At 43.3% G+C, this 26,031-nt stretch overlaps 1 protein-coding gene across 1 annotated transcript; it reads right to left on the bottom strand.

Moving 5' to 3' along the window:
• Positions 1 to 4,909: 4,909 nt before the first annotated feature.
• LOC144768741 (olfactory receptor 5J3-like) lies at positions 4,910 to 6,724 on the bottom strand. Its single transcript, XM_078652631.1, has 2 exons — positions 6,302 to 6,724; positions 4,910 to 5,419 (listed from the first exon to the last, which is right to left on the bottom strand). The coding sequence occupies exons 1-2, from the start codon at positions 6,722 to 6,724 to the stop codon at positions 4,910 to 4,912; spliced, it is 933 nt and encodes a 310-aa protein (XP_078508757.1).
• Positions 6,725 to 26,031: the final 19,307 nt, after the last annotated feature.

Below are 26,031 nucleotides of genomic sequence, written 5' to 3'. Positions count from 1 at the left end.
TAAATAATGCATTTGTAATGATCAAGAGGAAGCAATGACAGTGCATAAGCAAGTTGAGTCTCTTCTGGGAAGCAAGGACAAAAGGGGAGGCCAATCAACCTCAACCAACAAAATATCATAAGAAGGTAAAAAGTTATCACAAAAGACTGCCTTAAGAGTGCATTTAATATCACCTTCAATTTGGAGGCCTCTTTCATAAAGCTTATCAGGGGGCAACACAAGTGTTAGCTCTTTCCACAGTAAAAACATTGTCTGTTGCTTTCGCCTCTAGACGCTGGTGGAGTCTCTGCCGCACTATGGTAACCTCCTCTGAGCTGTTGAGAAGCATAACAACTCCTGTTGAGTGGCAGGGTTCTCACCATCTGAGGCATACTTTGCAGTCAAAGCAGCAACTTGTTTGCTCTGAAATTGGGGTCGATATAAAGGTGATTCCTCCTGTTTGGCTTTTACGTCAAACCAGTGCTGAGGGTCCCGTCTCATCTGTGTAGACTTGCTTTGTCTGCAATCCTGTTGCCCTCTTCCTCCAAATTGTTGATCTGAAATTTTTTGAAAGAAACAAGGAGAACGCTGTTCAGGAACTTGAAACCTCTTGGGTGTCTTCATTTTAGAGTGGTCATAAAAATCATATCATTGAGAAGGGTCAGGTGTAGGCGAACCAGCGCAACAACCAGGCTTGCTGCCGCAAATTTTTATTCGAAGCCTTTTTAGGAAAGGATGGATGACCCTCCTTTTCAGGAGGGGATTCATTATGTGCCAGAGAATGCGGTGTAATTCCAAAGCTATTGCGAGGCAATGATATTATACACATCCATAATAATAATTGGTAATTGACGCTTCCAAAGTACACCTTCCACCGCCGCTAAGCTTTGGCGTACTTGTAAGCAAACAGCTTCACCTTTAATGTTGGCCAGAATCATTTCAGAGACAATAGGGAACATTACCACTAATTTAATCACCAAATCCAGGGCTGGGCCAGCCCTGTGTTTATTCTGTACCTTGTTCAGAATACTCAGCTGCAAAAGCACAGTGTATACATTGAAGCAAACACCATCCCCCAGGTGAGTGCAGTCTGCTAAAGGAGGCATCAGACCACTCAGCAAACTCATTGTAAGATTCCTGTGTTTCTCCACAGGAGTCATATGTGGAAACACAGCTTCAAGAAGCTTAATTTTGTGTGCTATCCAAATAGTAAGTGTTCCTAATACTGAGGACGTTTACCCATCGTTGAATTAATCATGACAGTACTTATCACAAGTCCACTGGCCTGACTTTTTTTTTTTTTTTGCAGATTTTTATATAGTGCGAACTAGAACCGAACCAAATCAGTTATCAGAGCGCTTTACATAGCACCAGTTACGTTACATGAGGAGGACACACTTTCATTTTAGGCACGGTGGCTGACTTGGTGGCTGAGCTGAAGCTCCTGCGGAGCAGCCTGGAGTGCACGAGATTTAACCTGTATGACTTGTCAATGAAGATGAACTAATTGTGTATATATTATCTGTAGCTCTGTGACTGCAACATTGAGATAATTGGACTGTTGAGTGCAACCTGCCAAAATAGGCCAAGTGGTCCCATCATCAAGGGGTCCATTCAAACAAGAGAAACAGGGTGAGGAAGGGCGTCATTTCACCAGAATATAATTTACTCCCAGTATGTTAACGGAACTTCCAGCAATATGCTGCCAGTTGAGCAGCAGCCGTACAAAAGAAAACAAGTTATCATTCGCATTCACAGCGCATTCACAGAGGGAAAAGTAACCCAAGAATAGAAAACCTCTAAGCAGTATGATGGCTTGGCTTTAACCACGACAACATTATTAGCCCAATTAAAGCTTGTAAAACTTATAGAAATAGGAGGAGAAGCACCCTCACCACGGATGCCTCCGTAAGCTGGTGCGAGGGTATTGTGGACAAGCACAAGACCTACGGAGTGGCCTCTTGAATAAGTACCAGACCATACATTGGCGGCGCCATGTTGCCGGGATTCTGCCCAAGAACAAAACTATGTGTAGCATTATGGGACCTTTGTGCATAGGGACTGAGTCATCCTACCACCTTAGTATCCATTAGCCCTGGACCGACTACCTATAGTGTCTCACTTACACTCCTACACACTCACAGAGAAACAAGTGATTACACACCCCAGAACACTCCCAAATCACTCAGGACTCGCGGTTGCAAGACACTCTTTCGCTCAGACTCTTGTACCTGTCCACAATAAGATCTGACAGAGACACAAACCAGTTTAAAATATTTATTTTTTCTAACGTGCTCTAACATGCAGTTTACGTGCCACAACAAGCAGGAAAATGCATAATATAAATACAGTAATCATAGCAGCTAGTCCATCAATTATGAAGGGAGATGTCATCATGAAAAGGCAATAGTGCCTAACCTCTCTCCCCCTGCTAAGGAGCAGTATTATTTTATAATAGAAGATATCTGAGTTTTGTCTTCAGACCTATATCTTAAACTGTAGATGGTAATTCTACATTATAGGTGCTGTCTCGCTCACCTGCCTGGAAAGCTTTCTGTCCAAGTGTATGTTCCAATGCATATATCCCCATAATACCACAGCACAATTTCCAAACAACAGCTGCATTGGTATGTTACATCTAGGTGCTAGGGTTTGATTAATAAGGGGCATTGTTTATCTACCTTGCTCAAAATGTTCAGACTAAATCCAAGGAACTGGCAGAGAATGCACACAGCAAGTAAAAAGTATGAACAAAGTCTTTGCAAAAATAAAGCCATGTAGTAAAATGTGCAAAGCCGCGTACTGTCTACAGAGCTCATGCAAACTTAGAGAAGACAACAATGACCCCATGGGCCATGTGACACTATGACAAACACCCACTGAGCACTGACAGTGTCCGTGCATAGTAGGGGTTAGATGACCACTGAGATTTGGATGCAGGACTTGCCCAATACCTCATCCTCTGGCCAACCCCCACTGCTCATTGCTAAAGGTATTGTTCTGCATTTGTTGACTGCCCACACAGCTGAATTGTGTGTGCAGCAGGTTTTCGCAGCATGGTGAGAGTTGGGGTTTAGCTCAGTCATAGGCTGTATGCAGTGGATGATGGATGACCATTGATTGCTGGGCACATAACCTGGCCTCCTATGGACAGACTTTACTGCCCATGGCTGAATGCATTGCACTGTGGGTGTTGGCTCTGACAAAGGGTTGGGCTCAGGGCCTGGTCTTGTCATACCATCTTCATCAAATCATTTTATTTTGATCTCTATAACAAACAATTCTTGTTGTTCCATGTGACGGTCACAAAAATACAGAACTGGGAATACTGGCCATCTAGTTATAAATATTCTTGAGTTATGGCACACTACACCCTTGATTGTGACTTCTGACCTCCTTTCTCAAAACCTTTCCTCTCAATCAGAAGGAAGATAATCTTGGGTCTCATGTGCAAAGCTCTTTTGCAGACACAATCCATGGGCATCATTTATGAGGCTGTGCGTCACTTTTACGCCGCCGGTGCGTCACTTTTTGTGACGCACCAGTGGCATAAAAAATGCACCTTGTTGCGCCATATTTACAATGTGACGCATCTAGGTAGATGCGTCACTTTGTAAACCCATGCGCCATATTATACCTGTGCCAGGTATAATGTATGCAGGTGAGGCGTTCTGACGCAAGAAAGGGTCATAGAAGTGATGCAGTGAAATCTATAAGATTTCACTGCGCCACTTCTAGGACACAAATGTGTTAATTTCTTACGCCTGCCTCACAGCAGGCATAAGACTGACGCAGGCCCTTTCACATGGGGCTTGCCCCATGTGAAAGGACATATTGCTGGAGTTGCGTCAATTTTGTGACACACTCCAGCAATGTGTCACTTTTGCGCCTACAGATAAGTCAGAAATACTGACATATCTGTAACTCCTTGCGCCATGATGCGTTATACTGTGAATATGACGCATCATTGGTGTCGCAAGGAGGACGCAGTGAAAAGTGACGCATCGCTGTCTTCACGCAGCGATGCGTCACTTTTCATAAATGAGGCCCCATGTATCCAAGCCCTTTCATGAGTTTTTTTTTAGGTAATTTGCGAATCACAATTTGATGAATGCATGATAGATGCTCGATTTCAATGAGATGGGGAACGTGGGAACATGTGTACCCATAGTTTGTGACTTTTATTATGATTGCAAAACCTTGATCAGTAACTAACCCTGACTTTGACTGAAAATTAGCAAAGAATAAGCTTTTCCTATGAGCAAGGTGTCCCTTTGGGAATCATGTTGAGCAACTTCGAGGGTAGCACGCAGTGCAGGCTCCCCTTATGTGTACCCAAATCTGAAAAAAAGAAAATTGAACACGCAATACCTGTACCTTCTAGTTATTTTGTGATCCCTGAAAAGTCTAATACAACCTATTTTAGTACATAGAACACATGGCAAATTACATCTTGATGCACAAACCAGTCAGTGTTCAATGTTCACATCCTTAGAATGTGAATTGGTCTAGTAAAAAAGGGCGCTAGTTCTTTAAGTACTCTTCTTGTAAGAATAATAGAGCATAACTGCTTTCAATCAATCCAAATACAGATGGCCGTTCATTGTACTATTTATCAACATGTCTGTATTTGCTATTCATCAACAAACCTTTATGGAGGTATATTCAGTCATGTTTTGCAACATCATACACATTGTAAAGGTTCCACTACTTTTAGCATTCACAGTTCTATGGACTGATCAACATAGACACATGCACATTTCTGTCCAATTTTAATCCGCACATTTACTAACTCTTTCGACTTTAATATGTGTTTTGTGCTACATCCATGAATGAAAGCTCAATATTACTTTTACAGGATTAGTTTATGAAGATCAACAGTAACCTTTGTGCGAAGTCCACGTGTGCATTTACATTAGAGTAGATGTTGTCAATAAAACTTTCTCTGCCTTAATTTTGTCAGGGCCTCCTTGACTTCCTTGTTTCTCAGGCTGTAGATCAGTGGGTTCAGCATTGGAATAATAATTGTGTAAAACACTGAGGCCACACGGTCCTTTTCCATGGAATACTTTGAGCTGGGTCTGACGTACATAAATACAAGCGTTCCAAAAAATAAGGTGACACTGATGAAGTGGGAAGAACATGTAGAAAAAGCCCTCCATCTGCCTTTTGAGGAACTTATTTTGAGAATGGCATAAGCAATGCAGAGATAAGATATTATAACGAAGACTAGAGAACCTACTATAAGACTGCCAGCAGTAATGACCAGCATGATCACATTAAGCGAGGTGTCAGAGCAGGAGAGCTTTAGCAGAGGTGGAACATCACAGAAGAAGTGGGTGACCTTATTTGAGCCGCAGAAAGACAAGCTAGCAGCACAAAGTGTGTGAATCAGGGAGTTAATGGATGCTACCAGGTAAACTCCAACTACAAGGTACACCGTTCGTGTATGAAAGATCTTGCTGAATGGATGGCCAACAATTGCTTGAAGCTGAACGGCAGCAAGACAGAGGTGCTGGTGGTAGGGAGAGCCCAGTCTGCCTGGTCGCCGGCATGGTGGCCCTCCTGCCTTGGCCCCACCCCTACCCCGTGCCTAGAGGCGCGCAATTTGGGGGTGTGGTTTGACGTAGGGCTCACCTTTGGCCCCCAGATTAATCGGGTGGTGGGAGTCTGCTTCGGGATTCTGAAGAAGCTGAGAAAGGTCCTGGACTTACTCCCGCTGGAAGCACGTCAAACCCTGGTTCATGCCCTGGTAACAGCTCGGGCGGACTATGGGAACCTGCTGTACCTGGGAGCGCCAGAAAAAAGCATGGCCCGGCTGCAAGTGCTGCAGAATGCGGCTGCACGGCTGATACTCAGACTGCCAAAAAGGGCGCACTCTAAGGCGGCCCTCCAGCAGCTACACTGGCTCCCTGTAAGGAGAAGAGTGGAGTATAAAGCCCTATGTACCTGTCACCGTATTTTGAATGGCAGGGCACCCGTCCCCCTGACGAATTTGATCGAAGCCTACATACCAACACGGGCACTTAGATCAACAGGGGGTGGCTTACTGAGGACCCCAAGAATCAAGAAGGCCCGCATGGGAGGCAGGTCTTTCAGATATTTGGCGGCAACTTACTGGAACAAACTGCCAACGGACCTGCGTCTGGAACTAGATGAGGCCAGATTCCGGGCAAAATTAAAAACCTATCTTTATAGCAAATAAGGGCCCGTGATGTTTTTGCTCCCTGTCATCTGTCTACTCCCACTCTCAGCGCGTGGACACGCCGGTGTGCGTAAGCGCAGCGCTCAATAAATGTCCCAATAAATAAATAAATAAAATACAAGTTGCCTTTGTCATAATTGCTGCATACAGTAATGGATTGCATATCGCCACATACCGATCATACGCCATTAGGGCCAAAAGAAAAACCTCAGCACTCCCCATGGCTGCAAAGAAAAACAGCTGTGCTATACATGCCGCATGTGAAATTGTTTTATTCATTATTAGAAAATTTACCAGCAAATTGGGGGTCACAACGGAGGAGCAACAAAGGTCTACAAAGGAGAGGTTATAGAGCAGGATGTACATGGGAATGTGAAGATGAGGAGACAGACTGATCAGGGTCATGATACTGATATTTCCTACTAAGGTAAATATATAGACACTTAAGAAGAACAAGAACAGTGGGGTTTGCAGATGTGGGTCTTCTGAGAGACCAAGGAGAATGAATTCTAACACCAAGGTCTTGTTTCCTCCGTTCATCTATTGGCTACATTGGTAGAGCAATAGAGAGTGAAATGACAGCACAGTCGTTCTCAGTGGTGGCACACAGGATGCATTTCAGGTACTAAAATAGAAACAGAAATATAAGCGAATGAATGTTGCAATTCCATTACCAGCCCCAGTGTATCATAAGGTAAGGAATCACAGTATGTAGACATATTAATTGGAGTTTATAAAGTCTGGTCGAGTAAATTTATAAAATCACCAGTCCCATGAACATTACTTAAATGTGCAGTATTAATCAGGAGTAACATAAAGTATAATTTACTATTATGAATGTTAAGTCCTGATTATTGAGGTCTGCAGATTTTCAGTTCTTAACAAGTGCAATGTTGATTGCTAAACTTTGAGACCAGTGAATTAGTGCCAGGATACGCTCCAAGTGATAGTGCTTTCTACAATCTGCATAAAATAACATCATATTATCTCATATTAAACTTTATGATTTGAGGGCCCGATAAAACCCATTTGTCCTCTATGGGCACAAAATCTGTCCATAGCAGTAGAGTGCTATTACAGATTAGAACAATTACATTTTTTTATCAATGTAATGCCTTATGGCTTATCACGCTTTATAAATATTTATCTTATCTTAAATATGTAATCTTAAACCGAAGTGTGTTAAGATTAAATGATGCTCTGAATTTGTATACTGTGGACCCAAACACGTCCATCAACAGAATCAGATATAGCCGCACCTTGGAACTCACCTTGTCTGATCATTCCATAGTATTCTTCTACATTTCCAAACCGCCCCATTCCACTGCCTCCACCAAACACAGTGCCCCCCTCCACAGCTGGTTCAAAGTCACTTAGCAACAATGGACCAATTTCCTCGGCACCACGACAGGATCACCAATGGTGTTGACCGTGTCACCTCCATCAAACCAGCCAAAATGCACAGACCCTCGAAACATGCCAACTGGTCCACCCCGGAACCCTGCATGTGAAAACACCAGTGCAAACAACTAGAAAGAAGATGGCGCAATGGCAAGAACCACACTGACAAAGACACCTTCAATCAGCTCTCAACGTCTACCACTGACAGATCAAAGCTGCAAAGAATGAGGCCCTCACCCGCTGGATTGACACCAGTTCCAAACAAGGCAAGGAGCTCCTCACCATTGTTAGAGAGTTCTCCTGCCCATCAGCCACCAAAAACGCTAACCCCGCATCACAGGTACTCTGCGACACCCTTGAAGATAAACCAAGCCAAAACTAAATGTATGTCTATCAACCCCCACAAATCATTTAGAGGATCCTTGAACTAGGAGGCAACAGTCTAGAAAGGGTATTTGACTTCTTCGGAGAATTAGATTCACATCAAATATATCCTGGAGCTCCCAAGTTAATAAAAAAGCCTGAGGGGCATATTACCAAGGGTAGCGATAGACAATTATCGCCGGTTTAGTGGCCGTTTTCAGCCGCTTAGCGGCGATAATTCTATCGCCCTATTAGCAAGCTGTCGCTAACTAATGTTAGCGACAGCTTTTAGGCGATAGATAGCGGTTTGGGGCCCGCTTTGCATGTTAACGATATTTATCGCTAATGACATGCAAAGTGGGCGTACCCAACCTGTTAGCTACTGAAAGCAGTCCCTAACGTCGCTATCGCCTATTAGCAAGGCAGGCGTAGCAATGGAAATATTCCTGCTATCGCCAAAAACCAATGCCTGCACAGATCAGTTCTTAGCCATGTTATCCAATGGGAGGTGGATAACATGGCTAAGAGCATTTCGTCGCTAATGCGTGAATATCGCTGTATTCTCAGCGATATTCACGCATTTCGCCGCTATCGCTGGATATTTTACCACAATGGAGAAAAACTTTGCTAATAGCATGTTTTCTCCACTAACATATCCAGCGATAGGCAGCGATAAAAAAATCGTCGCTTAGCCTATTTAGCGATAATTATCGCTACTTGTTGGTATTATGCCCCTGAATTTATTCCAAGAAGCCTTGTGGATATGGAGACTAAATAACAAAAGCCAGACAGGTATCGACCAAGTCCTCGGATATCACGTCAAACACACTTCTTGTATGAAATATACAATGAAGTGTGGAAGGTTTCATAGCAGAAGGCTGTTGAGAAACTGTGGGAAATTGGAAGGGATAATTTAGAAAGGGCTCTGGCAGTCTTAGATAACAGTATGACCACCTTGTCCAATAGGATTTACTGTCAGGTAACATTGTGTCATATGAAATAGACATCATGCAGAGTGACATGTATTAGAACATGGACAGTCCCAGCTTAGATCTACCACGTTATTGTAGGACACCTTAATGCCGCAAGCCCCTTTTTTCCATACCACTTGTCAAAACGGCAAACCATCCTGTCAAGAAAAAGATGCGAGATACATTACGTTCATATATAGTAGTTGGAGAAATTACCATTTCCTGTTGCTGAAAGACCCTCCATGGAGGATAATCCATGTGTTTATTTCGCTGTTAATGTCGGCATTTCCCTTCAAATACTGCTTACAACATGATCAAGTAGGCATATATAAAGTGCTAGGAGAAGGATATGTGCATTAGTCATGGATTTTCCCTTTTATATATCACTTTAGGAATGGCAAAATTGAAGTTTTCCTGAGCTGGACTGATTGCAAGAGTACTTTAGGGCATTCTTTAGTGTGTAGGGAGGTGTTGCTTCATGGCGAATGTAATGTGTCGGTGGTAGATTTGTCACACCATCTGAAAGGTTCCCCAGCTGCTGTGATCCGTCTGGTTTCAGATTACTCTCTAATGAGAGTTATTTCAAATGGTAACTTCAAGCTGACTGAAAGCTGTATTGTTACAGAAGGATGAGGCCTTAATAACTGCAAAGGAGGCATTTGATCTTCAAGTTGGAAGGTCTTCTTCTGAGATGCAGTCGCTACTACTTCCTAATTTTGCATTACATTTCGGAGAAGTTGTGCACAGCGTTTTTAACATGTCTAGTACCATAGTGGTAACACACTTTTTCAAATGGACTGCCTTTGGGTTTCTTAGCACCTTCCAGACAATCTTCAGAGGTATTTAATAATTCATATACTCCATACCTGGAAGTGTTTTTGGAAGTCTTCCACTGGTCCTGTTCATGATTGTCGGGACTGGATTTTATTTTTTCTGCTCCACAATGTATGTGCCATCAAGAAGGCAAATGGAACTGGCACTTTAACATGTGCTCCTGTGGAATGAATGCATGATACAGTGTTTTGGTGCAGACTTACTTCAGGATCTGAATGAACTTTGGATCTTGTTTTTCAGTCTGTGTGGCTACATTGCATGCAGTCCGTTTTCCACTTTCTAATGTGCCTATAAATATGTTTAGGAACAAAACGGGTTCAGTCTCCAGACATTGACATACTGGTGATCCTGTTTAGGGCCCACCTGTACTGTTGCCATTTTTGCTTGACATTGCTCCTAAACGAATTTTACAAACCCTCCTGGGATGCTTCTGCTCCTAGTGATCTGGATCTTGGCTCAGATTCTGAAGGTTCAGCACAGGCTGTTCCTCCCATGGTGGCTGCTCAGGGGGTGCCTCTGGGAACATCGTCTGCAATTGCTGGGAACAGTTATGTTTCGTCCACACCTAGGAACACATAAACAATCTGGCAGTTTCAAGTCGAGGAACTTTTTTAATTTGGCCTTGTTTGTATATGCAAAATTGCTTGTCAAATGTATTTTTAATAAATTGTTAATGCTTTTAATATTTTAAAATGGCTTTTACTGTGCTCTTTGCAGTTAAAGAAGCAATAATGCTTTTTAGACTTTTTCTTTTTTATATACGTATTGACCCTTCGATTTTAGCATTTTTTAGCATTGTTGAGGGATAGCTTTTATTGTCCCATATCCAAGGAATGAGTGTCACATGGTCAGGATATGCCCAGTTAGAAATTTTGCAGTTTTACATACTCATGTTGTTAAGTTGCCTTCTCTCCTTAACACAATGACATTTGACCTACATTTGCATGCATATCTGTGCAGGATATAATTCTCTGCAACTACATTTCTTACATTCTCACTTTGGAGGCACCTAACAGCATGAGCCTTACAAGTTATCCTACTGCTGCTAAAGAATATTTGAGACTCCTTTGGGGCAGAAACTGTATTGTTTATTTGCGGAATTGGAGGCATCTTTTAATTACTTTTGCATTTTTTCACACTTTCAGAACTGTTGTTTTAGCGCGACTCTTACCTGGAGACCCACCCGGTCCACCGCAGTCAAAATCGGACTGTTTGTGTGGAGGGAGGCCTCGGGGCAATTTTTTATCTCCAACTCCCTTCCGGGTTGGGCCACACGCCTCCGCCATTTTGGGGAAAGGGACGGTCTAGCTGTTCCAGTCCCTTCCCAAGGCGGGCATTACAAAGAGAGCCTATGGCACAAGCGCGCAGCAGATGCACGCCGAAGGCACATCAAATGCAAGCCCGTCTGCGCCCATCCGCGCCTGGCCAGGACCGGGGGCCCTAACCCCTGCTCCTTCTGATTGCAATATCATAAAGTACTCCTCTAATAAGCTGTTGAACCACCGCTCCAATCCACAGCTAAATTGTACTTGATTAAACACTAAGGGAACCACTGCCTCATGCCTAGGCTGCAATTTTACAGTACATACTAATCCATGCAGATCATGCTATGTTTCATCATCAAGCACTCTAACTAATCAGCAAATACAGCCTAACATTAAATATAAGCCGTCTTCTACCAATAATTTCTCCTTTCTCAATATTAATTGCCGTGCCCTCCCCAAACATCAGGCGGACGTTTTTGATCTTTTAGTTGACCTACAACCTGATGCTATCTTCCTCACTGAGACATGGCTCAATACAAGCTCCGGTCCAGATGTAACCAGAGCCTTGCCTTCTAACAACGCCATAGTTAGGAAAGAGAGAGAGGATAAAATAGGTGGAGGGGTCGCTATCATTTTAAAAATACATATAGTTGTAAGTTTGATGGTCTACTGATCCCTGGCTGCGAAGCAGCAGTGTTCAAATTGACCTTGAGCCCTCATTTCACCTTCTCAGGGATATTGGTGTACCGCCGCACCGAGCCATCTGACCCGTGGGCCACAACCTTCCTAGATTTAGTTATCCCCTTTCTTTGTAGTTCGGCAAATTTCTCTATTCGTGGAGATTTTAATCTCCACCTGTAAGATCCTGCCTGCACTATCTGTAATACTTTTATTTCAGACTTGGCTGCTATGAACGTTTTACTCCACAATGCGGGTCCCACTCACAAAGCTGGCCATCTGCTTGACCCCATTTTTTCTAATTTATCCAATCTTCAATGTCCTGCAGCCACTCCTCTGTGTTGGACTGATAATTTTTTAGTGGGTTTTAGGCTTGTGGTTTCACATCTCTCTCATGTGGTGTGCGACAGTGTCATAACACCAATTAGGATTTGGAAAAATTTGGATATTGCCAATTTTAATAATTTTCTTTCTAATAATGCCCCCATGTTTAAAAACATTTTTGCTGTGGATCTCGTGGCTTTCCAAGACTGGATCAAGACAGCCTTGGACAATTGCCTTCCATTTTCTGTTAGGGAGTTAAATAATCACTGTCCCCCTGCCCCATGGTTTCTCCGAAGAGTTAAAAAGTGAGAAAAATTATTGTAAGAACATGGAAAGACGGTGGCGAAGGACCTATGCACTTGAAGCTAACACTGCTTATCTTCTTATCAAAAGGGCGTATCATTCACAATGTAGGTCCGTGCGTGCAAACTATGTTTCTTCTACCATAACAGATGTTAAAAACTGTCCGAAAACATTATTCAAGATGGTCAAAGACCTATCTGGTTCTGCAACCTTACAGGCTTCCCCCAGTCTGAATGAAACGCAATGTGAGGACATTGCCCAATTTTTTATAAATGAAGTGGAAATAATATATTCCGCATTGGCTGGCAACACATCTCCCTCTCTTACAATGCCTACTCCTACTTACGTTCAATCTGGCTCTTTGTCCGATTGCAGAGATGCACATGCCACTGAACCTATGAATAAATTAGAAACGTGGCCACTTTTAGATATGATGACACTCAAACAACACTTAAGCAGTATTAAATCTGGATCTCCTTGTGACCTTCTTCCCATTACAGTATTGCAGTGGCCTGAACAACCAGCACTTCTTCATATCTTGGAGCTTCTAAATGCATCCTTAATGGAATCTTTTGTCCCTTCGGATTGGAAGCATGCAATGGTCATTCCACTGCTGCAAAAAGCCAATTCTGACCAGGCGCTACCTTCAAACAATCGGCCAATCTTCCTGCTTTCTGCTCTCTCAAATTTTTTAGAGAGGCATATTAACAGCCAATTGTCCAAGTTTATTGAAACTTATGGGCTACTTCGTCCATCTCAATCTGGTTTTAGGACCGGCTACTTTACTGAGACCACCCTTTTAGGCGTCACAGAAATGTTGCGACAAATTTGGATGCAGGAGACACGATGGCTCCTGTGCTATTAGATTTGAGCGCGGCCTTTGATACGGTATCCCACACCGTACTTAAAAAGGCCTTACAATCTATAGGGGTCACTGGCTAACTTTGAGCTGGCTAATTTCCTTCCTCACAAACTGTACCTTTCAGGCCTTCTCTTCCTCAGCCAATTCTAAGATCTACTCTTCACCTTATGGAGTACATCTAGGCTGGATTATGGCAACATCCTTTACCTCGGAGCAAATAAAGATGTAATACGCAAGCTGCAGCGAGTTCACAACTCTGCTGCCAGATTACTTTGTCAGGCCTCCAGAACTGCTATGATCTCCAGTTTGCATAGGAACCTGCTTTGGCTTACGGTCAAAAAATGGGTCAAGTTTAAAGCACTAACCTACATGTTTCGAATTAGGCGTGACAGAGCCCCCAGCTACTAGCAAAACTTGGCCCGTCCCTACGTACCCTCTCGTACCCTTCGATCTTCCACACAGCCCAAATTGCAGGTGCCCAAGGTTAGATTATCCCGCACAGGCAGAAGTTCTTTCTTGTATTTAGGTCCTGTACTGTGGAATGCTCTCCCTTTATCTCTCCGCACTCAGTCTAACCTCATATTGCTCCAGAAGTCACTCAAAACCTGGCTTTTTAACCAGTAGGTTCTTCTCTATCCTCTTCTGTGTCTTGATAGTGCCAGGAAACCCTTTTTGGGTAGCTGTTGCGCTGATATATAAATTTAAATAAATATATAAATAAAAATCATGACACCTTGAACATTCAGTACAAATGTCATAGTTATTGTTGTCCTGTGATGATGAAGCTATCACACTAGAAAAAGAATTGCGATTCTCCTATTAACATGCCTAGAGAATCTAGATTTCATTAAAGATACGGAGGCTCACATTATGCAATGACTTTTAATTGCAGATCCAAGCCAGTCGCATCACAATATAAAGGTTCCAAAAAGAACACTGAGATACAGTAAGACATTACACATAGCAACCATCAGCCTCTTTTAAATCTGGCGAAAGTAGATTCAGTAGATTCCAGGAGATTCCAAGTAAACAGAAGCAAAATTGAAGAAGAAGAAGACAAATGAACGACCTCCTGATAATGAAACGTCAAAATTAGATTAAGTAGAAGGGTTATCTGAAAGAAAGAGGATAATGAAAATTGTATCCTAAAAAACAATGTAAGCAGTTTCAAAACCAGGTGAACAATTGAACAATAAATTATAAACAATTCAAAATACATAACATTAAGATTATGAATAACATCATGTTAAATTAAACCGAATACCAAACAGCGATGGGTTGGGAGGGATAATGTGAGCCTCCGTGTCTTTAATGAAATCCAGATTCTCTAGGCATGTTAATAGGAGAATCGCAATTTCATTACAAGAACGGAGGCTAAATTATGCATGTTGGTAGCCCTGTAAAACTACATTAGACATGTGTTCAATTGGTTTAAAATAATGTCTTGCGAAGGTCCTTGCATTAGACCAGTCTGCAGCTTTAAGGATATCATCCAACTTACCTCCGGACCAAAGAGATTTACTTGCCATGGCACCTCTAAGAGAATGAGCTTGAAATTTGGAAATATCAATACCAGCTAGATACATAGCAGGATTAACCCATCTGGCAATGGAAGTGGAGGAAATAGCCTTATGAGGCTTAACGAAGGAAATGAGAAGTTGGTTCTCATTAAGCGGTCGAAGATTAGACATTGTCATATCATATGCTTTCATACAATCAACCACACAAAGTTTCGGAGAAGGATCGAAACGAGGATAGAAGATTGAATCAGACATGGTCTTGGTTCTTCTATAGACTTCAAATTTAACTTCAAATAAATTATATGATCTATTTGAAATCTCCAGAGCTTTAACATCAGAAACTCTACGACAGGGGATAAGGCAAAGAAGAGTTGCGAGTTTAAAAGAAAGAAACTTTCTGCTCAAAAATGAATTATCTGGCCAGGAAGTGAAGAGATCTAGAATCAAATTCACATCCCAGAGAGTATTATATTTCGGTCTTGGGGGCCTCTTTAAACGGATGCTCTTCATTACCCTACAAACAATCACATTCTTACCAATTGACTTGCCGTTAAAGAGGACATGACCAGCAGAGATCGCTGATCTATAACAGTTGATTGATCTATAACTCAATCCCTTGTCGAAGAGTTCAGCGAGGAAATTCACTATATCAACGATAGGTGCTTGAGTGGGATCCAAATCCCTCTCCATGCACCAACGAAGCCAGCATTTCCAGATATTGTTGTATCTGTAGTGAGTTCCCGGTGCCTATGACTCTCTGAGGAGAGTAGAAGCTGATGACGAAAGTCCTGAGACTTCGTTAGATCGCCTGACACTCTCCAGGCAAGAAGGTTCAAACTCCCTGATGGGGTCATTAGGTGAGGATCTCCGTTTACGTCTGTAAGTAGATCTTTTAGGGAAGGTATCAGAAATTTAAGTTCGAAGGTCAGTTCCAGAACAGTGGGGAACCATGCTTGTGATGGCCAGAAGGGAGTTATTAAGACTAGAGAGCATCGATCCTGCCTCACTTTCTGCAGTACTCTCTGTATCATTGCGAATGGGGGAAAGGCATAAGCATTGATCCCTGACCAGGTTTGGAGAAATGCGTTCACTTCCTGTGCGCCGGGATCCGGCATCCAGTTGAAGTAACGCTCTAGTTGAAAGGTGAGACGGCTCGCAAATAGGTCTATCTCTAATGGACCCAAATAAGAATTTAGTGAGTCGAAGACAGCGACATTTAGTTTCCAATCGCTGTAGTCCGAAAGGAATCTGGAATTCCAATCGGCAGAAACGTTCGACTTCCCTGGGTAGTATTCCGCTCTGAGGGCAATTTTGTGTTCTAAACAGAACATCCAGAGTTTCCTTGCTAGGTTCGAAAGGTCGGCAGACTTCGTGCCTCCCAACCGATTGATGTAGGCCACTGCCGAAACATTGTCCATTTTCAGAACAACCGATCTCCCTTGAATTGAGTGCTTGAAACTCATAAGGGCGTATGGGCCAGCAGTAAGTTCTAGGAAATTGATGTGGTGAGATGACTTCTCCTGAGACCAGACACCCCCATATTCTGGTCTAGGAAACAAGCTCCCCAACTATGAAGGGAAGCGTGTGATTCCAGCACAAAATCCGGTTCTGACCCGAAAATGGCTTTCCCATTCCAAGCTTCCAGGTTTTTTAACCACCAGTTCAGTTCTGTTTTGGCCTCCAAATCTAGGGTGATTCGGTCCTCGTACCAAAGACCGGACCTCAACGCCCTTCCTTTTATCCTTTGTAAGGCCCGGTAATTCAGAGGACCTGGGAAGATCGCCTGGATGGAAGAAGATAAGAGACCTAGAAGTCTTGCCAGTTCCCTTAAAGGGATGTCTTCCTGTCTTAAGACATGACGAATCTCTTTCTTGATCTTCGAGATTTTTGAAGGAGGTAAAAGAAGAAGGCACTTGGAAGTGTCTAGAGTGAAACCCAGAAACTCCAGAGATTTGGAGGGGGTTAGAATAGACTTCTCTTTGTTGACAATGAAACCTAGACTTTCCAGCAGATTCATAACCGTTTCCAGATCGATGTGAATCTGAGGCAGATCCTGGAACATTATTACGATGTCGTTGAGGTAAATAATAAAACGAACACCCCATTCTCTTAGGAAGGAAGCTACTGCTCTCATTACTTTGGTAAAACACCAAGGGGCGGACGAAAGCCCGAAAGGGAGAGCCCTGAACTGATAAAGATGATTTTTCCAAAGAAATTGTAGGTAAGGTTGATGTATTTCTGCCATCAGAATAGTGAAGTAGGCGTCTTTCAAATCTAGTTTGACTAACTAGTCTTCTTTTTGAAGAAGGTCTCTTAGTAAGATGTATTCCTTCCATTTTGAAATGCCTGTAAACGAGAAATTTGTTCAGGCCCTTCAAATTTATAACCGGTCTCCAACCTTTTCCTTTTTTCTCGACAAGAAACAAAGAGCTTATAAAGGTTAGGCAATCCATGGGAACTTCTAATATCGCTCCTTTTTGGAGCATAGAAGATATCTCTTCCTCCACTATTTTCTCCTTCTCCACTGAGATGGGAATATCCCTCGGGAATGAGGTTTGAAACGGAGTTTGGACAAAATCTATCATAAAGCCTGTTACTGTTGGCAGTACCCACGGATCTTGAGTTATTTCCTCCAATTTTTTGGAAAAAAGTTTCAGTCTGCCTCCTACTTTTGGAGGGGTAGAAGGAGAAAGTAAATGAAGGGAACTTACTTGGAGGGTTTGATGAGAAAGATGATCGAGATCTTCCACCTCTTGCTCGATTTCCTCTTCCACGGTTGGAGGTGTTGAAGTAATTGTTCTGGTATGAGCTTCTTGCAAAGGGGCGTGATCTCTGGTAGGGCCTTTGGTTATACCGGCCGGAAGGGAGGCCCCTTCTTCCGGCCATTCCAAAAACATTATTGCTGAATACTCTCTTCATATTCTTTTGGGCCTTATCAAGAGCAGTAAAAGTTGAGACGTACTTTCCTAAAGATCTTATAAGCTCTTCACCAAAGAGCAGGCTTTTTGGATTCAAGGAAGGTTCCTTCTCAGCCATATCTGTGAGTTTAGGGTCTAGTTTAAAAAGGATGAGCCTACGCCTTTCAGCGTTAATACTAGTATTAGCATTACCTAGGAGAATGAGGGCTCTCTGACTCCAACCTCTTTTTAGATCAGTATCAAGCTGGGTACCTTTAAGGTAACATTCCTAAGCGGAGTCAAGAATTCTGCTTAATGGACCAAGCACATCTAATAGACAATCTTGGCACCCTTTAAACGCTTTTTCAAGACCTTTTCTAGGGTCGCGACCAAGTCTAAATAGGTATTTGATTAATTCAGGATCCAAATTAGGAGCATAACATGCTTTCTCATCGATTGAGGGTCTTGAACACTCAGCCCTTAAAATATTCCTTGTCCCTCCTTCAAGGGGAAATCGAATCCATTTTTTGATACATTTTGATACATGCTCCTGAGGGGACCATTGTGTGGAACGTGGATGCTTTGGATTTAGGGGGGAAAACATCTCCTCTCCCAAGGGATTTAAAATACTATCCTTGGAAAAATTCCAACATCGCCATCATCCAAATCCAGAACATATTCGTCTGGATCTAAGTCATCATCATTATCCGAGCCCTCCTGGAAGTCTTGAGCAGTTAGTAATAATGAGCCGCTAAGGGCAACCAAGGTATTTGGGCCGTAAGAGGCACCCGAATGATGTGTGTCATAAAAGACATCTCTATTATTTGAGGTGCGAAGACCATCCGAAAATTTTGTGGTGCCAAGACCACCAACAATATCAGAGGTGCTAGGACCTCCTGTGCTCACATGGGTCTCGGTAGTAGTGTTGTTACTTTTTTTGCTACGTTTTGCACCCACATTCTCACCATTAAAAACATCAGAGATATCCCCTTGTGGGGGTATTGGTCTCTTATAGGGGGCGAATTGGGCTAAGGTCTCCCTAAAACAGGATTTCATTTCTTTCTGGATCATAGTCCGGAAATCCTCCCTATTAAAGTTAGGGATCGTAGCACTGTTTCCTTCTGAATCTGAATCAGAAAGGTTTTCCATATTGCCTTTCTCTTTTTTTATTTTTTATTTGTATAAGACTATTCACCCTTAGTTCTATATATACATATTTTTTTTTTTTACTAATGATATGGGGTGAAGCAAAAAGGCTGATCTAACGAAAGGGAATCTTTAGAGAAAAATAAAGCATATAGGCATATAAGCATGTAGGCATAGGAATTCAAATGCCTTTAAACTCCCTTTTTTTTAATGCAATCTTTCCAGGCCTGACACTAGCTCTACGAACGAAAACAGTGAAGCTCCGGCGTCTAGGAACAGCTGAATTTCAACTGTCATGGGTGTGAGGAAAGTCCCTAGGCGAGACACTCACGAAGCGTGAGGCTCGCCAGGGAACTTTCCTCTAATAAACATATCGCGCGTATGCTTGTTACCCTCAGCGAAGAATTCGGGCGGAGAGGGGAGTTCGACGAGATAAAGGTACAGTGTTTATTTAATATAAACGGGATGCTCAGGGGAACTTAGGCATTTGCTTCAGTTACGAAGCGGGGCATTTGCTTCAGTTATGAAGCGGGGGCAGTCTCTGCGCCTCCCCGGGTAGCGCGTGTGTGAGAACAGGCGCATGGCTCACTGCGGGGGCAAAATCAACGAGTAATCAGAGTTATGGGGAAAGATAAACTTATACATGCCTTAAATTCGACAAAGTTACTCTTGGCTCAAACGAGCTTAGACAGCGAGGGGGAGTGACTCGTAAAGGGGGGTAAAGGGCGACAAGATTAAAGCCTAGACAGTGAAAGGGAAGGTAGGATCTCCGTAAATTGCAGATCCGGGGAGGAGGGGGGGTTAGATAAACCTACATAAGGGTAGATAGAAAAGAATTCAACAGCAATATAATGTGAGAATTAACTCACCCTTAAATTAAACCTCCCCAGAAATTAAAATCCATATCAATATTAAATGACAATAGTGTTAAAATGAGGGAGAAAAATATGAGCTACTTATCTGCTTGGAGCCGCATTTAAAAGAGGCTGATGGTTGCTATGTGTAATGTCTTACTGTATCTCAGTGTTCTTTTTGGAACCTTTATATTGTGATGCGACCGGCTTGGATCTGCAATTAAAAGTCATTGCATAATGTAGCCTCCGTTCTTGTAATGAAATTATGGCCTGTATGGAGCTTCGACATTGCAGCATGGCACTGTGTATTATATATACAGAGCCACTTCCTTATTGTTAGACTTGGCAACCTTGGCGAGGTTTCCCATTACATTTTGCCTCTGCCTCCTGCAGTTTTTTTGATGCTGTGCTGGATTTCGATTTTGCTGGATTAGATGATTTGGGCACTTTTTTTGATCAGTGTCAAATTATAAGTGCTCCCTCTATAAATTATGATTATGATTGGTTATCCATGATTGTCACATTTGATTTACTAGTAAGTCCTTTGTAAAGTGCACTAAGTGTGCCAAGGCCCTGTCAATCAAGAATCAATGACAAAATATCGATTACAAAAATATCGAGGTACAAAAATATTGAAGTCAAGAATATTGACATCCTATCTACATCACGGTAAGTACAAATATATCGAGAAAAAATATAGATGTCAAAAATATCATTGTGAAAAATATTGTTTTTTTAAATGTTAAAAAATAATGTAAAAGAAAGTAAATAATACATACAATACAATTAAAAGAAACATGGTTAAACAATTTTTTTTTTAAATAATAACATACATATAATGGTAAAACATATATATATAAAATATAATATATAATATATACTTACTTAAAAATATTCATAAATAATTATTTTAATAATTTTCAAATCATTAAAAACATTTTATAAATTATAAATACACATATACACATACAAAATAATATAAATAATACAATAAAAATATATATTGTATAATAAAAAACTACAATATTTTTTATGTTTTTAAAATAAATTAGACAGAACATTAACTAAACCAATATAGAAAATATTGGATAGCGAAGAGAAAAAATTACTATTCCAACTCCAAAGTGTGCAATAGTAGGGAAAGTGTTGATAGCATGTGGCAAGGACTAAGGGCTGAAACGAAGCTGTCACTGGCTGCGGGTGCAACCTGTCTCTGCTTGTGAAACCTCTGAGGACCCCTTTGCTGACGGCCGCGGACACTGATTGCTGGAGGCAGAGTTGACGAGAGGCACGAGACGTACGAGGTGACGGTCGAGGGGCGGGGCTCGGAGACAGAGCAGAGCGGTGAGCGGAGCGGAGCGGCGAGTTTATACAAGCCCCGCAGGGGGGGCCCGGACTGAGATGCGGGGGTGCTGAGAGCTATCGCAGCGCCGCAGGCTGGCTGCTGCGAGGTCGAGGCCAAGGAGGAAGTGGACGAGTGGTGAGGACTCTGGAGGCAACCACGGATGGTAAGGTGGGGGCCGATAAGTTCCTCAGCCCCCCAGTCCTTTTAAGCAGACAGGCAAGGAGGGAGTGGAGCGGGGTGGCGTTCGCTTGTCTGCACCCATAAGGGTGTACTTGGATTACAGCGAGCCCCGGGTAAGCTCCTCCCCCTCGCATACTCTGCCGCAAGATTGCCTAGTAGGTCCTACACCGCTTGCTCCCTTCTCCCTCGACCGGCGTAGGAGCAGGTACCCTTAAGGGGTTGCCTGCCGGCCTATACGCTCTATCCAGCACCCGTGCCCAGGTTCCTGCTGGAGCCCGGTCTCCCGCACCACTCCCCCCGGTCTATGCTCTGCTCTGCCCTGACCCCCCTCTTCCAATCTCCCCCCCTCTGCAGTCTGTGCATCTGGTGACCACTTTTGCAAAAAGCCCTCACAAGTCTTGGTCCTGCTCCCCCCGCCCCCCCAAAACCCTTAGTCTGCTTCCATCACTGTTGGTGCCTGGACCCGGTTGCAGCATATCCATGACGGCTCTTGCCCCCATCGTGCGATCCCCTTGGCAGTGGGACTGCATTGGGGGGGGGAGAGGTGCCCAGCGCGGCCTGTGGCGAGGCGGTAACAGACCATCAGATAGGTGCTCGCAGGCGGGGGGAAGGGAAGGGATTAAGAGTGCGGGGGGCGGGGTGCCTAATGCTCAACACTCAATTTCCCGCCACGTGAGGCAATGTGGCTGGTTGGGCCTGCGACAGCGAACTCCTAAATTTTTTTTTTTTAAAAGACAACCTAGTACAGCCGCATAGCCGTATAGGACCCCGGCAGTTCACCAGTCCAGTCCAGCTGCCCGTTTTGAAGCACCCTTTGGAGCACTTCGATTCAGACATCATTAAGCAACCAACACTATAACCTAGCGATCACAATCAAGCAACCAAATACCATCAACCACAGCCAGCAATCCAGAGAGCGCTTGGAAGACATCGCCATCTGACCAAACCAATATCCCTACTATCTCTACCAACTAGAATATCTCGCTGGGCAGCCCCTCCACCATCAAGAGGATGCGATCAAGGAAAAAAAAAAAAACCCTCTATAATAAAACGGAAGAAACCTAAACACTCGGCAATCACGGTGGAGCAACCTACTGCTGACTCTGTGACCCCACTGACCGTTAAGGCTACATCGGAGATCCTTAAACCCCCTCAAAATGAATGGCAATACTTCTACAACACGAGCGCGGTTCTCCCATGTGGCCCATCTTCGAGCAGCTCGAAAGCCCCCACCCTTTTGGATTATTTTAAAAAAGCTCCGGGGGGGTTAAGTCGACCTCTCCTTATCAGTCCCTAGAGGCAAACAACCCCAGCGAGTTCGAGCGAGCCGCGGTCTCAAAAACGCACCTGCTCCAACCATCAATATCCAACGCGTCTGTTCCCGTCATCGCCACCTATATCTTTGGCTCTCAGCTTGTCGAGCAGAACATCGCCTCGGAGGATCTGTCTCAGAGAGACTTGAAAAACTCACCCCTAAGCACTCAACCAGATCCAAGTCACCCTACTTTTCAAAATGATCTCCTTAATCAAGAGGTTTGTCTAACCCAACCATCATCTCCGACTCACACGGGAAGAGAACCTCAAAATACACAACCAAGTCACTATCCCGTTTCAACCCAGCCACCCTTGCATCTTGACCCCTGCAAGCAAGAGGCTTGCTGCAGTCAATTATTCCCTTTGTGTTTAACCGCTAACCATAGCACCCAAACACAGCAATCTCAGCAACTAGAGAAATTCTCCGCTTGCTCACCACAAACCCATGGAGCCCCCAGGGAGAGCCCCTTAATGCCTCACTCTCAGCTAATCTTTCCACAAATACATGCACATAAGGGTTCGGTATTTAATTCTGACATACTCAGTTCCCCTATTTCCCATGCCCTACGTCCACCAGAGGGAAGTGCACATCAGATAAACCCTCATCGCCCTCTCTGTGCACTTCCAGTAGAAACAGCAGTCCCCATAAAACCTTCCCAAAATACAGACCCTAATGATCAATTGCTAGCAGGCCTGTTATTCTTCTTTAAAGATTCTCAGAATCCACCTAATTTAACATCAAAAACAGAGTCCCACCCAGACACCCCCACCAACTCGAGCATCTGGCACCAATTATTACTCACCTTTCAATCAACGGTCACCGCTCTAAACTATCACTCGGATAAACTGGACATCCAGGTCGACCTGTTAAACACTCTAGCTCTGTTTACAGATGGGATCGACAACAAATTAGACAAATTAAATAATTTAATCACAGGAGCGCAATCATCCTCTAAACTAGTGCAATCTGTTTGCTGCTGCTCGCCCATTATTGACTCGCTGTCCTAGCTCCCGGCCTTTTTATCCACAGTCATAAGCGAGGTCAAGCAACTGAAGGGAGATAACCGACCTGAATGTCTGTTTAAGCCAGATCAAAAGTCTTCAACTGTGATCCCTGAATAATCTAACTCTGTGAAAGGCCCAATGGCCAGTCCACACTTGAGCAGGGGGTCAGACTTTTTGGCAAAAGAGACCGCCCAGCGAGATGGGCAGCGCTGCCCTAAAGACCTCTCCACGGCAGCGGTGCCGTGCGCGCCACCAGCCACTAGCCCAGCAAATTGGGTGTCGCACTGTATCAACGACAACAGGGCAACGGTGCCTGTGAGCGCAGCCTCAGTGGTCACCGTGTCTACCTCTACCCTAGACACAGCCTTTGCTCCTCCCCCTCACATTAGTAAGAGGGAGCGCAAACGACAGCGCAAACAGAGAAATAAAATAAGATTAAACCCTATAACCGACCCTCCTAAACTATTCCCATTATGTTTAAACGCTAGTAATAAAAAAGTTCAAAATACCCCTCAGACTACACCTACAACAGTAAACATCAGCCAAAGTACGCCTAAGGACGATCCAGCCCCGAGTGTCTGTCAACAGACTCTGGGCTGCAGACAAGACCTCATTATTACATCTCGAGAACCAGCAGCAACCGAGTGTCAACCCACAGTAGAATCACCAAGGGCCAACCCTAGTGACCCTATTCAGCCTATGAGCACTGTCATGAGAAACCAACCTCAACCCACCCACATATCTAGTTTATCCCCCCCCGGCTAATCGAACCATTGGACACAATTTTGTTAAAGTCATTCACAATAACAAACTAACCCAGGTAACTCTAACCCCTGGGCTTAATTACGCAAAAAAAAACATAACAATAAAGCAATTTGTTAAAACGGTAAATGAGGCGTAGACCAGATGAAGTAGGTAATATGATCTCTGCTTTATTCTTTAGATCTCTTCTTAGTTACAGGTGACCAGATGTAGTTAGATCCATGATGGTGCCCCACCAGGAGCAGGCTCTCCACTGCTCAGCCCATCCACACCAACTGACATACACTTCCAAACCAACACAATCAACATTCCATCTGACGTCATCACTGGCTGAGCAGCAGGGAGAGAACCTCTGTAGGGAGAGTGTAATAAGTAAAAGTACATTACAACACATCCCCCGCTTTACGATGAAAGAAAACAAAACAACACATGTGAAGATGATAAAACACACGTTCCGACAAAAGAGGATGCAATAATAAGAACAATTATACATCATCCCCAAGCTAAAGTGATCCGAACAACAAATGCATGAAAGTTGCCAAACATACAAATGAGGAAAAAATGAAAATGGATGAAAACTCAAATACTACACCCATCTCCCTTTCACAAACAAAAAAAAAACAAATTAATCAAAACATACTTCAAGACCAGTGGAAACTATCCACAAAACTCACGTCCCAAACTATGGGCACAATCATGAGTATACAAATGTACCCCAAACTAAGGCACAAAACAGTGGCAGAAGAGGGATCTACAACCCCCAACTGCAGAAACCAAAGAACCAAAATGGGTATCCTTTAACCCAAAGCAACCATTATTATGGTCAGCTTAGACCCAAAACCAATGAATCACCAAACTCAATGTGCATAACCAAATAGCACAGTCAAAACACCTACTAGAAGGCATTAACCACAAACAGAGTACCAGAAAAACCCAATAGGAGAAGCTACTCAAAAGGTAAACATCCCACGTGTGCACCCGTAACACACAGTCTGAAAACTACGTGCGCAACAATGACGCACAGTCCAATACATAAATCAAATCAGGGTATCCCTTAACCTAGAATACAGACAAAATTTCCTTTGGGAACTATAAATCCAAAACTAACATATTATAGGTATCTCATAACCCAATGACAACCTAGGGTATCCTTAAATCCATGACAATTTAGGGTAACATTAAACCCCAAAACTCACACGCACATACTATGGGTATTCTTAAGCCAAGGACACGTGCTGCCTAAATATGGAAAAAATGGAAATCATAGAAACTAGCAAAAATATAATGACTCAAGTTAATAAAACAATCAGCAATTATGTAGCTGTGGTGAGCGATCTCTCACCCGAGGTCCTCACCGCACTGAGTGCTTTTAAAAGTTCACCGCCGAAGATTCCATTGTTGGGGCATCACCACTGGGGGCATATGTGAGGCTATCCATGCATTCCGATAAAATAAACTTCTTCACCAGGATTACTTCACGAAATGTGGATGGTGCACGGTGCACTTGATGATGACGTTCACAAAAACATTCAAGGAAGTGAAAAAACATGGCGCCACGCAGCATACGCAGCTCTCTCTCTCTGTAGCGGTGTCTGCTTGTGTTGCCGGTACACGTAGCTGCTTTCAAATCGATCCAGGAATCACCACAAGTCATGCCACATCCTTAGCACGATTCAGCACTGACAATTATTGTCAGTAGAACGAGTCACAACAGGGCAATAGGAAAACAAGGACCTTCTCTGTACCCTGAAACTTGTCCCATTTACAGCGCTGGATCTAAATGAAAGAGAGTGTCAGTTCTGTAATCATGCTTTGCTCTGTGT

The sequence above is a fragment of the Lissotriton helveticus genome, chromosome 1_1 (genome assembly GCF_964261635.1).
Source record: "Lissotriton helveticus chromosome 1_1, aLisHel1.1, whole genome shotgun sequence".
Classification (NCBI taxonomy): domain Eukaryota; kingdom Metazoa; phylum Chordata; class Amphibia; order Caudata; family Salamandridae; genus Lissotriton; species Lissotriton helveticus.
Note: the sequence above shows the minus strand (reverse complement) of the source record. Positions and strands in the feature narration are given on the sequence as shown.